The following is a 16,640-nucleotide window of genomic DNA, read 5'->3' as shown; positions in this document are numbered from 1 at the left end:
AATTCTAGCTAAAGCTTAATATTTATTACCTCCACCATCCACCTACTCCACTAAACGTTTTCCCTAAAAAGGAGGCTCTCCTGCTGTTTACAAGGCTATAAAATCTTGGTATTATGTTCTCTTTTTGCCTCTGCAAGTTAATTGTTTACTCCAGGAAGTAGCATACACAGTGGACCAAGGGTGTTCAGATCCTTGATTTAATTACTTGCATTCCAGTTGATTTATGTAGAAATTTTAGGCCATCACTTTGTAGCCATCTATAATTTTGTAAGTATTTTAAATTTCTTTTGATCTTGGGCATGAAAGGTTTTATATGCTTACAAAGAAGTATATCTCTGCTTGTTGGTATTATTTTTATCCAGATGTCATCATAACTTTTTTCTCAATAATAATTGTGTATGAATTTGTGCCTCAAAGAATAGGAATTAAATATTTACTGATGGAGTTAGCCATAGGAAAGGCAAAAAATTTCCTTAGAGAGTAATTCTATTTAAAAATATATTAAATAAATATATATATATTATATATATATATGGGTATATAGATCTTTAAAATCAAATTGCTTTCTAAGTAATATATACATATATTGCACCAGTTGATGAAACTTTTTATCTTTGCATCAGTTGATAGAACTTTTCTTCCCCCAAACCTGTGGAATTTTAAGTCAAAGAGTTGAAGTAGGTTCTTGACCTTGTTCTATCCAGATCTTAAACTTCTCTTTATCTCCTGCTGGTGAATTGAGCTGTGGCCTCCGTTAGCTTTATTTATTCATATTTTTCCTGATCCTCAGACTCCTAAGTATTTGGAAGTTTATAACCTCTGCTTTGTTCTCTTGTGAATAGTCTTAAATAAACTACAAAGATTAAAAGCCACAACTCTTAAATGAGGAGAAAAATCCTACCTTTTCAAAGATCTACTCAATCCTTGTTTATCCTAGAAATTTTTGTGAATAAGCCAGTTCCCGAAAGTTATCTCCATAAATATTTTTCTCTGCATCAACATATTGACAAAAGACATTAGATAAGAGACTATTAAATCACAGGAAAATAATAATTCTAGCATTTTTTTAAAAATAGAGCAAGCAGACTTTACCTGGTAGAAAAAAAATCCTGTTACTCAACTAAACTTACCTTTATAAAGATTGTAATGAGTTTAAAGAAAAGGCAAAAGCAAACTCAAATATTCACAGAATCTTGAGAAAGAGTATTTTTCAAGAAATAAAAGAGGAAAAAGACGATCAAATTGTTCTAGAAGACTTTTGGCAAAGAGTGGACATCTTTTCTGACACCTGAATAGTTAAAATTAACTTCAGAAATATAGGAGCCATTTGTAAGCAGTTTTTGTAACTCAACAGATTTTCCCTAATAGAAGATCCCAGAGTATAGTATTTTTATTAAGGATGAGTTATCTAGATATACAATATGTTTCTTAGAAATTCTTATCCTATGGTTGCCCAACAGCTTTATGATAAAATATAAAAGTACACATGACATTGTGTACCAGTGAAGAAAATGCTATTCTGGGGCAGAAAATATGATTTTTCTTTCTGTTTGCACTGCTTATCTGTTGTTTACCTTTAAATTATTTACTAAACTAATAGATTGATCCATTCTTCATATCATCTTTGTTAGAAGAATCTCTGCAATCATTTTATGAAATAAGGATTTATAATTTTTTTTTTACTTTTATTTTATATGGGACTATAGTTGATTACCAGTGTTGTATTAGTTTCAAGTGTACAGCAAAGTGATTCAGTTATACATATACATGTATCTATTCATTTTCAAATTCTTTTCCCATTTAGGTTGTTACATAATATTAAGCAGAGTTCCCTGTGCTATACAGCAGGAAAAATAGATAAAATATTATCTAAAAATAGCCCCCAAATAGTGTGAACCTTTATATTTGGAGCCTTTTACTGCTAATGTTTCTTTCAAAAATTACTTTTAAAACACGGTACATACACATAATAAAATTTGAAAGAGAATTATTTTCTCAAAGGCCATTAGCCAGATGCTTAATAGGAATTAAAAAGTATTTATTGGTTCTGACAAGAAATGTAAAAGTAGACTTAAAGCATCCATGACTAATGCCATACATCAGAAAATTTTATTACCCTTCTCTGAAAATTGGTGTCGGCCTCAATAAATTACTAAAGTGATAAATGTTTGGCTAGTAGTATAGTGTGGCACTGTTAATGTTGAACTCTCAGGAATTATGTGACAGAAATAAGTAAATGTATAGAAAAATATCCGCTCTCTGGAATATTGTTTTCCTCTTTATTTTTGTAATTTAGCATTTCAACACCATGGTAAATAGCCCGCAGTATATAAATCATTTGTTCACCAGATTGTAAACATCTTTTCAGATCAGACGTTGACAAGGAAAGGATTATGGGTTATGTATTACTTATAAAGAAAATTAACTGTGGCTAAATCATCTGTAAGGTGTGTTTGGAGGCATCATATATCAAATGTGCAGTTTCATATCATGAAAATTTTGGTGCAGTTTAGTTTGCAATCAGCACATATTTCAGAAAATTTAATTTTTCCCTTCCATTTCAGGCATCAACTCCCAGTTGGCTTACAGCATTGCTTCTGGTGATAGCCTTGGGCAGTTTACAGTTGACAAGCATGGGATACTGAAAGTCCAGAAAGCTTTGGATCGGGAAAGTCAGTCCTTCTACAATCTGGTCGTTCAAGTGCACGACCTGCCACAGCTTCCAGCCTCCAGATTCACAAGCACTGCTCAAGTCTCCATTATTTTGTTGGATGTAAATGATAACCCACCAACATTTCTTTCCCCTAAATTGACATACATTCCAGAAAACACACCTATTGATACCATTGTTTTCAAAGCGCAAGCAACTGACCCAGACAGCGGCCCAAATAGCTATATTGAGTACAACCTACTGAACCCTTCGGGAAACAAGTTCAGTATTGGGACCATTGATGGAGAAGTGAGGCTCACTGGAGAACTGGATCGAGAAGAGGTTTCTAATTATACTCTAACAGTGGTGGCTACAGACAAAGGTCAACCATCTCTCTCTTCATCTACAGAGGTTGTAGTTATGGTACTTGACATCAACGATAATAACCCTGTTTTTGCACAGGCCGTGTATAAAGTGGAGATTGATGAAAATACACTCACTGGAACGGATATAATACAAGTATCTGCAGCAGATGGAGATGAAGGTACAAATGGACAGGTCCGCTACGGCATTATTGATGGTAATGCCAATCAGGAATTTCGGATCGACTCAGTCACAGGTGCAATCACTGTGGCTAAGCCCTTGGATAGAGAGAAGACCCCTACTTACTTTTTAACTGTTCAGGCCACAGATCGGGGCAGCACCCCCAGAACTGATACCTCCACTGTCAGTGTTGTTCTACTGGATATTAATGATTTTGTTCCCATATTTGAGCTATCTCCATATTCTGTAAATGTCCCTGAGAATTTGGGGACACTACCCAGAACAATTCTTCAGGTCAGTATATTTAAATAAAACAAATATTGTGTTCATTATAAGACTCTCATTTAATTAAAATGTACATGCTTCCCCCACTCTCTTTCTCTTTCTCATCCAAAAATGCTTACTTGCAGGTATAGCAAATCTTGAAAAGGACAGTTTTATGAAAATTATACCTAAGGACTTATTTATTTCCTTGTAGATTAAATATTGCATTTCAGTTATATTCTTTTGTGTTTACTCATGTTGCACATATTTATGCATTTGTGTATTTTTGAATTTTGTTTCACTATAACTAATATCTGCACATGGTAAGAAAATAAAATGATGTAAAAGTTTGAAAACTTACAAATGTTGTTCTCCCTTCCCTCTTTACAAATCCACTACTTGGATGAAACTACTGTTAAAATTTTTTGTGAAGCCTTCCAAAAATTCAATGTATGGCTTTTATGCCTAGTTTTGCACAAATAATGCATAGTACTCTGTACCATTTTAATTTTTTGCTTGAAACTTACAAACATGTCTTTGAAACCTTTTAATATTGGAACATATGGCTCTACCTCATTATTTTTAATGATACACTTTATTTCATGATATACATTTTGTTAGTTTTACTCGCATTCATGGTGTGTATTATGCTCTCCTATAGGTCGTGGCAAGAGATGACGATCAAGGTTCTAACAGCAAACTCTCGTATGTTCTATTTGGTGGTAATGAAGAGAGTGCTTTTACTCTCTCATCTAGTGGAGAGCTTCGAGTGACACAGAGTTTGGACCGTGAAACAAAGGAGCATTTTGTCTTGTTGATCACAGCTACAGATTCAGGTAAGTCTGTAATAATCTTGTTCAACTGTGAAGAATTTCTTCATAATATAAATAAATGGAAGTATTTTTGTCCACCATTAATTTAAATATTTGTTGAAATTTACTAATGCTTGGAACTCCAGTTGTATCTACATCATTTATAGAACATATATCACTTTATGAAATTTATATGTAAGTGGTAAGAGCTTAAGCACATTACAAGCAAAGCTCTATTCCTGTAAAGCAAAATGTGTCCTTGCCTGGAAGGATACCCCAGTACCTCTGGGGGTGACTTGATGCTCTAACACTTGAGCTGCAGGGCATTGCAAATATTGGGCTGGCCAAAAAGTTCTTTTAGGTTTTTGCAGAACAAAACCCAAACGAACTTTTTGGCCAACCCAATACTTTAGCTTTGAAAACATCCAAATTGTTCTAACTGGTCATGGAGATAAGAGAGTGGGTCCAGAGTTTTACTTCATTAGTCCTTTAGGTTCTGCAGAATTGTAAGTAGCCATAATAAGCATTTGATGAAGCCTCACAGAGCTCCAAAGAGAGCAGTGAGAGCCCCGGGTTCTCACTGAGATAGCAGTGGAATGGACTACCATGGAGAGAAAGAAAAGCAGCATACGTTAGCTTTTAGTGTTTGGAAATAGTCATTACATAAAATTGTATAGCAAGTAGCATAAAATACAATCTATTCAAAAAAGGAACGTTACTGTTTACCACTACATTATTTTGCATATATTGACTCTATTCATAAGTGTTGATCACTTCTAATCAAAAACTGAAACAACTAAAAATTTGTTAAAGAACCATTATGCCTTGAAGAAAGTAGGTATTGCTTAAATATTTTTTGAATGAATGAATGAATGGATGGATGAATGAACCATTGATCTACAAAAGTATTGGGGAATTATGAAACATTGTCTTTATGTAACACTCATTTATAAAAATTGTCACAACTTAGTATTTTAAGTATTGAGGAATTTAGTAATGTTGACGTATTTTAAAATTTTGTTGAAATTGTTTTAAGCCAAGGCAGATTTGTTTGAACCTCAAAGGACTGACATTTTTTGTATATGTATATTCATGTAAATATGTGGCTCCTGCTATAGAAGAACAATTCTGAATGTTCAAATGAGCTGTTTTTACTGTGGCTGAAACGTTTTTGATGAATATAATATATCATTTTTTTTTATATATAACCAGTTTCGAAGTATACAATTTCATGTTACCACTTCTCATTAAAAAAGGAGATTTTAAGATTGAGTAATAATAAATTTATGTTAAGTATTCAAATGATAGTGCCATTGCTTATTAATCAAGGTGGCTCTGTCTATATATTATTTGCCATTTGCTTTTGGAAGTGTAATCATCTGAGACTATTATTTTATGAAAGAAAGAACTATTCTCTGTATTTTTCAATGGTTGTGAATGACCATATTACATTTCATGCGAACTATAAAATCCCAGAGAATGATGAACAGAATGTAGTGTGGTAACCACATAAAACTTAAACAAGTTGATCTGAAACATGTTTCATTATATGTGTAGGCAGTGCTTCTTGGTCAGTAGGTAAGCATTTTCATGTGAAAAATGCAGTCACTACCACATTGTTCAAATCAATCCAGTATTGATTCAAATCAATCCAAGAGTCACCTGGAGGAAAGAGAGGATGAAATGGAGTAGAAACTGGTAGAGGGTCAGATATTTAGAACCAAGGTTTTATTACGAAAACACCCCAGTCTCAGCTCTCCTCTCCAGTTCCTGGATGTGTGCAGCCAATTCTAGGCACGCACAAAAACAGCCTTTGTGGAGGTCAAGTGGGGGAGGAGAAACCAGAACCAGGAATCTGGTCGCTAAGGCATCAGTCACTATAAAACTTGCTGCACAAGATGGTGTGTCACAAGTAGGTCATCCCAGGGTGAGGAGCAGATTGTAATTGTGAGAATGCAGTGCAGGGCAGGGCACAACCCACAGAAGTTCTCCATCAGAGGATTTGTACTTTGGAACATTCTAAAGTCAAAAGCCATGGTAGAGAAGGAATGTAATCATCTAGACAAGAGTGCCTGGTTTCAATCAAATCCTTCTGAGAATTTAAAAATCTTTTTGTGTGCCTACAAAGCCAAGGGGGGATATTGTGAAGGGGAAGGGAATGCTTGTTTTTTTGACATTTGGCAATCTGGTCATGCAGTTTGTCAGGTTATACAGATATTAACCCATTTCTACACATTACTTTTCTTTATTATCTCAAAGACTTTGGCGCTTTTATTTCCACCTTACTTACAGTAAGCCCCACCTCACAGTGGTTAAATAACTTGCCCAGGATTACACCTCCAAGAAGTAGAAGAGCAGGATTCAGACCCTGACATATCTGACTTCCAAGCTTAGCGTATATGAAGGTTTTAGTGTGGAGGTAAAGTAAATTTTGAAAAATATATTCATTTTCAAAATTATTTTATTTGCAAAGTAAACCCAATACTATTCTGTATAATATAATATAATGATAAAAGCTTTCAATATGAATTGATCTTGATTTGAATTCTGGTTCTGTCATAATTTTCTCCATGATTCAGGCAAAAAGTATCATCTCTCTCAATCTCAGTATCCTTCTCAGTAACATGGGGATAATAGTAATTACAAAATATTTTATTACAAGGTTTAATTGATACAACATATGTTAAATTGCTAAATATGCCTACCACATCACGTATATAATGATTTAAAAAAAAATTGTGATCCATGCACTTTAAACATCTTAAAATTCTTAGAAATATTTGCCCTGTTCTTTACTACATAAGTATCTTATTAGAAAATATAATTGAATTGCTTTTACAAAGCATTTTTAAAAATTGCAGTTCATATTTTTACATTTTATACATTACTACATTAAAATTTTTTATTGCGGTATCAGATTTTTATTCAAACTTCCAAAGAATGTGTGAGTGCTTAACCATTTAAAAACTGTAGTTCAGCCAGATTATGGTTAAGGAAGCCTTTGTGGGCTAGCCAGCAAGCTTAACCACCACTTGTAATGCTGTTTCTCCATCAATATGACAGCAAAAAAGGGACATTTCATTAGGAAAAAAAGAAAGAATGAAAGAAAAAGAAAGAAGGAAGGGAGGGAGGGAGGAAGAAAGAGGAAGAAAACTTGATAGAGTTAAATATTCTCTTCTAATACTCATGGGTGAGTCAGCCTGTTGGGAGGAACTTTCGCAAGTAGGAGGTTCGATAGAGCCTTGGTCTAAGTGAGCAGACTGCACAAGAACCAAGTCCTGGTTCCAGGGAGCTGAACTGTGTGCATTCCTGATGCCATCGGTCTCAATCCTGGGGAAAATTGGGGATCTAGAATTCTTAATATAAGGACAAATAATGCAAGTGCAACTCTAATTTCTATGAAGGACTGTTGCCATTAAATGAAACATGTGAAGACCAAGTGTGTGTATATTCTACCCAACATTGAGATAGGAGAGTTAGAGTTATAGAGAGTGAAAATTCATATCATCAGTAAAATGAAAGTATATGGAAGTTTGTCATTCAGGCCTTTAAATATGGTGCTTAGGAGCGTGGTGGGAGACATAAATGAGATTCAGGGACACTGGTGCCTTGGTCACAGTATTTTGGCCGTCTTGGAAATTAGAGAATTGCTTGAATTTTGCCCCAAAGCACAGATTTTTATGAGTTCTTTTTGGGGGGCTGCCTTGAAATGGACTGGTGTTTATGAGGCCACAGGAGTATAAGTATTCAGTTAGGTGTCTGAAGGTCATTTCATACAGATCACATGTAAAGCAATCAGAAATTGTGAAGTAAGTTGACTAGATGCTTTTAAGATTATTAAAACTCATACGTGACCATAATTTTTTAGTCAATTCCTTTGTATACTTTTGGTATCATCGATATCCACTTGTATGGAAGAATGCGAGAGTTTCAGATATCAGGCTTCAGAATCTGCAGTTTAATCCTATACTCCAGGAATGAAGTCTCTAACACAGGATTTAGAATACTTATTCACTGCCATGATTTAAAAGTCAAATTGGTAGATGACATGAGAAAATTCAGAAAAATATGGCAGCTTTTAGGTCCCAGATGCGATGTTATTCTCAAATTTGCAGTGTTCTAAGAACAAGGGAAATATCAGTGTTCTAAAGAAGGAAAAAATTTGACAGTTTTATCCCTTAGCTCACAAATCACTTTTGCTTTGCTCTTTTAAAATTCTTACCTGATGGCGGCCCAAAGATGGGTCAACTTCGGCAATATGGCAGCGATTGAAGCCGCAGCTTACTTTTATCAGCAGATCTCTAAATCTTTGAATATTTTTGGAGAAAATACTAACATTCCACTATCATCGTATTTTTATTTACTGACTGCATGGCTATAGAGTAGGACATCTGGAAACTCTCTGACTACTCCTGTCTCCTGCTTAAAATGAGCTGCAACCACGCTATCCTATGTGTGTGGGACCGACTGTTACAATGTTAAGTAACAATACTAGGACAGAGTATAATGATTCTACCTCATTGTTTTTCCTATAGGATTTACTTACTAAAGATTAACTTAATGACTGTAACTCAAAGGTGATATTTTGTTTAACTGGTGTAATGAAAAGTATGGCTATTCTGCCTTCAGTCTGTATTACTCATTGTTACTTCTTCCAGAAATGTGTACCAAGTAGAAACTCCTAGGAGGTTGAGGCTTCACCTAGGTGTAGTCATGCAAGACCTGCAGAGAACCCAGCTCTCCGTGGTTCCTTCTAAGTGGGGAGCTGGCCCTAAAGCAGTTAATGTCCTTAACATGGTTTGGCATTCTGTTCCCAAGGACCCTTCCCTACAAAAGTTTTCCTTACCATTTTCTTGTAAGTGCAATAAATAAAAGAATATGTTTTAAATATAGTAAGTAGCAGGGAATTATCAGGGAACCCAGAGCAGTATACTTTCAAAAATCAATCCTAAGAATTAATTACAAAATGGAAGTATATCCTAAAGGTAAATACATAACTTTATAGTTAAAAAGAGGCTCAAATCCCACCTCTGCCACTTTCTAGGTACATGACCTTGAAGAAGTTACCATTGTGTTCGTATCTATAGAATGGAAACAGTAATTCCTTTGTGAAAAACATATTGGCAGGAATAAATATGGAAATGACTTATTTTAGCTATTAATATTAGTCAACATACTTTCTGGACATCTCAAGCTTAGTAAGGCCAAGTAAAATTTTTTGACTTCTGTCCACCCTAATCTCCATAAATTGTTCTCTGTCCCTGATTTCACAGTTGCTAAAGATAAGCCTTGTTATCACTCTTCATTCCTCTTTCTCTGTACTCCGCATTCAACAGGTCCATTGACAAGTAGACTCTGCCTCAAAAAATGTCCTGAATTTATCCACTTTTCTTCATTTCCACTACCACCACTTTAGTCTAAGCCGGGGCTAATGTGAGAGCTTCCTAATTGCATTTCTTCCCACAGTACCTTCTCCAACAAGCAACTAATGAACCTTAAAACCATAACTTAAATCATCATGCCCTGTCGCTTACTTAGATGCAAGAGGGAAGAGATATGGGAACATATGTATATGTATAACTGATTCACTTTGTTGTAAAGCATAAACTAACACACCATTGTAAAACAATTATACTCCAATAAAGATGTTAAAAAAACACACAAAACCTTCAGTGATTTCCAAGAAGAAAAACTATATTTTTTACCATTGACCACATGGCATTAAATGACCTGACCTCTGTCCACCTATCTGACTCCTTCTGTCACCAACCCCTGGCTGCCTTTATCATGTGCCACCATTGGCCATTGTCACCTCCCGACTCTGTGTTCAGTATCTTCATGTTGGTTTGGCTGAAATTGGCCGATGCAGGAGTATTTACACCACAGAAGTCAGCGAACTTACAAATCAGGTGACTTGCTTCTGGAGAGCAGTTGCTAAACATTTATTGCAAATAGCCAGTGCCAGTTAACCTGGCCCCTTTATAAATGCTAACCTTTTCCTGCCCTTGGCCCTTTGCATTTGCACTTGTTTTACATTCATGTCTTGGTCATTTTGTCATTACCTCTAGGTAAAATGTCAACTTCTCAGAGAGGACTTATCTGACTACCAACCTAGGGTCCCACTTCCCATCTCTCCAGTGTCTCTATCACTTTAGCTTGTTGTGGTTTCTTGTTAACCCTAGTTTCTATCTAAAATTATATGTTCATATAGAATATAATGGATCTGAGTATGTATAGTTTGTTTACCACATCAATAGCTGCCATCCTTCCAGTAGCATGTAAGCTTCCTAAGTCTTGTTCAAAACTGAATTCCCAGAAACACTCTGAACAGAACCTGTCACATAGCACTTGCTTGATAGCATTTATTGAATGAATGAATGACTTAATGAGTGAAAAGTGATGATAATTAGTTATCAATTAATCACCATCCTGTTATTTTAATATGTAACTATTATTTCATATTCATTTACTCTACTTATATTTATTTTGTTATTGTGTATTTAATCGCTTGCAGATTTTTCAAAGGAACTACCAAAAGGAAAAGTGCCAATATTGTTAACTCACGGCTGAAATTCCAGAAGTTTTTGCTACATTGGTTGTGGTCATTCAAATTGACCCCTGCTTTGAAAAGCAGTGCAAGTGTTTTAAGGCTGTGTAGTGTTTAGTGTGATGTGATAAATTGCAGTCATATGTAAGGACCCACTGAAGCATTTTATGGCTTTAATTCACTTTCAAATGCTTAAAATACTGCTTGAGCTATATTCTCATGACTCTCCCCTGAACCTTCTGGCTCTTATTCAATTCTGTTATCTTGTAGATGTTTCTAGGTAGGTCTTATCTCTACTTTGTGCTGTGCTGCCTACCATTTCTTAATCTGGTCCACTAACTCAAAATCTGCATAAACAGACACTGTGCTTTTGAAGCGTTTCAGCATTTGGCGATTCTCTTATATCTGGGCTTCCCAAAGCAAAAAAATGTGAGCCTTCCATATCTCCTAAATACCCAACACCTTTTTTTTTTTTTTTTTTTTTTTTCGGTACGCGGGCCTCTCACTGTTGTGGCCTCTCCCGTTGCGGAGCACAGGCTCCGGGCCATGGTTCACCGGCGTAGCCGCTCCGCGGCATGTGGGATCTTCCAGGACCGGGGCATGAACCCGTGTCCCCTGCATCGGCAGGCGGACTCTCAACCACTGCACCACCAGGGAAGCCCCTACCCAACACCTTTTTAGCTACAATTAAATATATCCTATATGTGGTATTTGGCTTCACATAGCTTGATACTAAAAGCCTATGATTCTTCACATTAATGTAATATGAAAACTTTTGCTTGTTTTGAGTTTTGTTATGAAGATTTTGGTATTTAGACAAGCTATTCTAACAGATATGTATCTATATATGTAATTTTCCAGGTCTCTTAGAATTTTTTTTAACCTTTGATGATCTTCTGCCCTCACCAGTAAATTCAGGGTCTGTGAGCCATTAAAATTTGCTAGTACTCTTGCAAGGAACTGAATTATATACAAGAAAGCAGTAAAACAAAATGATGTGACAGTAAGGGGTTATTGCATTTGTAACACAGTGTGTAATATGGAAGGATTTTTAAATAGAACTAGAAATGAAAAAATTCTAAGCTAGAAAAATCTGACTTAAAATGATAATTTCATAGCCAGTAGACTTCTTGGAGATGAGCCAGTCCATTTCCTTTATTTTTGAGAAACAGAACAGAGGCCTGCGATAATTTGGCCGTTTGCCAGAGCTTTGCACACCCAGAGGGTGGCAGCGTCAGGAGCAACATCCAGGACTTCTGCCTTTCCACCGAGTTCTTGCTCACTTATACTGTATCCAAAAAATCAGGATCTTATGACTGTCTGCAAAACGTAGATTTCCAAAACCGCGATTTTAAGAAAGCTTTTCTTCTTTGCATTCTTCTGTGCTATTCCTTGTACTCTAATGAACAAAATGTTCTACGGTTATTTTTCTTTTTCCAAGTACATAAATAAATGTTTCACAATATTTTAAGTGAAGTCAAATCAATTGGAATCAGTAATTTCAATAGTGATTGTTTGAAAATGAGCTTCAGTTTAGGCACTGTTCAAATTAAATTGCTAAGTAGGAGAAGATATAAAAATTCATTAGACTTTACAGGTCGAAGATGATAATATTGCCAAATATCCCTGCCAGTTGTCATTTTGTATGTATTAAAACGAAGCTATGATGGTAATTTAATAGACCTTATGAGTGAATTATGATTAGAGTCAGTGAAACTCATATGCTTCTATGGGCTGTATTGATGTGTAAAAAGCATCTTGACAATGTTTTGTCAGAAAATATTTATGGAGCAGTCTCTCCCAGGTATTCTTCTAGGAACTGCAGATACAGTGGTGGAAAAAATGACAGTCTCTGTCTTCACAGAAGTTACATTCTAGTCAGAAAGATAGACAAAATATAATATGTAGGCCTAGAGTTATATGAGATGTTATGAAGTTAAATGAAGCAGGTTAAGTGGCTAGCAAAATAGGAATTGGAGGTATTATTTTTGATAGCACAGTCAGGACAGTGAAAGGTGAAGAACTGGGTAAACTTGTAGATGAAACAGCCCGGAGGCAGAGATCAAGTTGGCTATACCTAAAGAAGAGCTAGAGGGTGTAGATGGCTGCACCAGAGTAAAAGAGAGGAAGAGTCTTGGAAGATGAGGTAGGCAGAGCCTGGATCATCTAAACTTTTTAGGCCAGGGTAAGGAGCTTTAATTTTATTCAAAGAGTGAGGCCAAGTCTCATTAAAGCTTTGGACAGGGGAGTGACAGGGGATTTTGGAGAGATCTGGCTTTGTGGAGAAGAGATCTGGTTTTGTGGCAGTGGTGAAGACAGCAGTGAGAATAGAGATGGTGATTTAAAGGCCATGACAGCAAATCCCTGAGAGTGTTTGAAATTAGAGACAGTGTGGAGGTGGTGTGAATGAGCTAATATTTTATCCATGTTGAAGGTTGAGCCAATAGGACTTGATGATGGAACTGGAGGTACAGGACATTAGGAAAAGAGACAAATCCATCATGAGTCCTAGAAAATTGGCCAGAGAAATTTGGGGATGTTAAAACAAAAGTTTTTTTTTTTTCCTCCGCGCCACGCGGCGTGTGGGATCTTAGTTCCCTGGCAGCCAGGGATGGGACCCACGTCCCCTGCATTGGAAACACAGAGTCTTAACCACTGGGTGACCAGGGAAGTCCCACAAAAGTTTTTTAGGGTGGATTATCCTTAATTATTTTTTGGATATATTGTATTTTAGACATTATGAGATCTCCAGTGGAGATGTCAGGTAGATAGATATAAAAGCTTAGTTCCCAGAAAAGACGTTTGAGTAGAGATACAACTTGGGCAGTCAAACTTTAGAGGATATTCATCCTGTGCATGCTGAGTGCTTGTATATACCAGAGTTTGTATTATAGTATCTCATTTAATCTCATAACTGCCTTGTAAATTGGATTCCAATTTTAGGGATTAAAAGTAAAACAAAAACAAAACTGAGAAGGTTTGCAACTTGATTTAGGTCTGCAGCTGTTAATCAGTGGAAATAGGATTTGAAGCCACTAAACCTGATCAAGAAGACCATTTTTTAACCATTACACAGTTTCCCACAGATTAGCTCATCTACCATATTATGTTTTATGTAAAACATGTTTAAAGAGTTTATTCTCTTTGGGTTAAATATTATTTTTATATTAAAAAGAGCACTGGTTTTTGCACCAAAGGAAAAAAAAAGGAAAGAAACAAATTTTGGCTCTCTGCCATTAAGACAGCAAGTAAAATAAGAATATTCATGAATTCAAAATCAAAGGATTGCTGTTCTCATCAGATCAGGAAATGCATATCCAAGGGTTTTATAGAGTGCAAATCAAATGTTAAATATTATACTAAGAATATACAGTATGTACAATATACACATACATGCACATACAATAAGTCAATTGGGCTGTATGTGTATTTGCATTTAATTTGGGGGTGGGAGATTAATCTGTGTACCAATTAAATACATTACCTTTATTTATCTGTTCTCAGTCTAATATACTAAAGGAATATAGAGATATTCTGGCTATAGATTTGGCCAAAAAGTCTGGTAATGAACTGTCTATGTGTTAGCATAATTAGTAGGTCTGAGGGGAAAAGTTCAGTTATTAACATTCCTAATTAAAGGCATTTATCATCTGACTGAAAGAGGGAATAAACCTCATTCTTATGCAGGGATTGGAAGTTACTTTTTGATGGAGGGGATACATGATGCTTTTGCAAAAGTTAATCCTAAAATCTAAAAGGGCTAATCACTGTGCTTTATTTTCTTGGTGAGGATATGATGACATTTAAATTAATACTATCTGTCACATTGTTCAGCTGAGAGGGTCACAGCATTGCAAATGTCTCTGTAATCAAAAGAGAGGTCATAAATGTGGCATATCATATTTTAGATCTGAAGAGAGTTGTTTTTTAACTGTTCCAGGAAGATTGCATTTGTCAGTGTTATTTGTGGGAAGATGTTGAAGAAGAGCTTGCCTTGTCTGTTATGAAGAACATTTTTAATAATGAAAATTGCTTGAGAACTTTCCATAAGGCACCAATGATTTCATAAATCAGATTGTGCTAGGGTAATCTTCAATTACCAGAAATCACTTGCATTTCACTTAATTATATATTTAAGTTGAAGGAAGTTTTGGTTATTTCCATTGGAGTATTTGTCTTAGATGAGAATTTTGTTTCCAAGGTTGATAACTGGTTATTGTTTTACTTCCTCTTATTTCTAGTAAGTTTTTGTATAAAATCTGTTAGCAACTAAGTATTATCATAAATCATTTATTTAAATAATTTACATTAAATCAGCTACTCTTTAGTAGGAACAGTTCTTCCTATTTCATTTGTATATTTGTATATTCATTTGTATATTCATAAGATAAAAATTCATAAGATAAAAAAATTCATAAGATAAAAATACAAAAGGAAAGATGATCTAACTTCCAAAACTCCACTAAATAAGATCTAGAATTGCCATCATGTTGCATAGAATTAAAATTTGATAATTTCAGTCTACTTTTCATTTACTCAATTTAAGCAATAAATCTGAGTAGACAAAGGAAACCCAAGTTTGAAATGGAAACAAACAATTTGAAATATTAAAGAGAATGTTTATATTACCTAAAGGATAAATATTAAATATAATACAAAGTAATGTCAGCTTATTATGAGGAAATTTTTTCTTTTCAAAAATCTTCTAAATTTTATCTTGTTAAAACTTGATCTTATTTTGTGGCCTATTTTGATAATTATTCCATAATATATTAATTTGATATTTTCAGTAGGCAAGTAGGCAGGAAGCAGGTTGTATTTCAAATTTGGTGGTAGCCTCTCGTATTTCAGAGTTTCAACGTGTGTTGAGAGGTTGTCTTTTAAAATATTCTCCAAAAAGTAACTCCTCATGACATGCTTTGTGTGGGGGATACAGTATTTAGTTTCCATTACATTTTATTACTTTATAAACTCTTTTTATAAATAGATGTTTATTGGAGTATAATTGCTTCACAATACTGTGTTAGTTTCTGTTGTACAACAAAGTGAATCAGCCATATGCATACATATATCCCCATATCCCCTCCCTCTAGAGCCTCCCTCCCACCCTCCCTATCCCACCCCTCTAGGTGGTCACAAAGCACCGAGCTGATCCCCCTGTGCTATGCTGCTGTTTCCCACTAGCTATCTATTTTACATTCGGTAGTGTATATATGTCAATGCTACTATCACTTCGCCCCAGCTTCCCCCTCCCACCCCGTGTCCTCAAGTCCATTCTCTACATCTGTGGCTTTATTCCTGCCCTGCCACTAGGTTCATCAGTAGCATTTTTTTTTTTTGATTCCATATATATGTGTTAGCATACGATATTTGTTTTTCTCTTTCTGACTTACTTCACTCTGTATGAGAGACTCTAGGTCCATCCACCTCACTACAAATAACTCAATTTCGTTTCTTTTTATGGCTGAGTAATATTCCATTGTATATATGTGCCACATCTTCTTTATCCATTCATCTGTTGATGGACATTTAGGTTGGTTACATGTCCTGGCTATTGTAAATAGTGCTGCAATGGACATTGTGGTACATGGCTCTTTTAGGATTATGGTTTTCTCAGGGTATAGGTCCAAATTTATATATTCATATAACATAAAATTTACCTTTTTTACCATTTTTAAATGTACAGTTTGGCGGCATTAAGTACATTTATATTGTGGGCCACTTTTCAGTCTCATTTTCCTAACATCACTAAGTTCTTTCTTTAGTTTTACTTGTCGCCTTTATTTAGTATAGGAATTTATATTAAGGAAATACAATGTTTTAG

General features: G+C 35.2%; 1 protein-coding gene across 2 annotated transcripts in view; it reads left to right on the top strand.

Annotated features, from left to right (window-relative positions):
* Positions 1-16,640, top strand: part of FAT4 (FAT atypical cadherin 4) — a 171,154-nt gene that overhangs the window by 90,974 nt on the left and 63,540 nt on the right. For both annotated transcript variants that reach the window (XM_082838502.1, XM_082838501.1), the window contains 2 exons: positions 2,565-3,487; positions 4,119-4,293. In XM_082838502.1, coding sequence (XP_082694628.1) covers positions 2,565-3,487; positions 4,119-4,293 — 1,098 coding nt within the window. The remainder of the gene's footprint in view (positions 1-2,564; positions 3,488-4,118; positions 4,294-16,640) is intronic.

This window comes from Leucopleurus acutus, assembly GCF_964270905.1.
Source record: "Leucopleurus acutus genome assembly, chromosome: 4".
Lineage (NCBI taxonomy): Eukaryota > Metazoa > Chordata > Mammalia > Artiodactyla > Delphinidae > Leucopleurus > Leucopleurus acutus.
The sequence above is the reverse complement of the archived record's forward strand: the minus strand, read 5'-3'. Positions and strand labels throughout refer to the sequence as shown.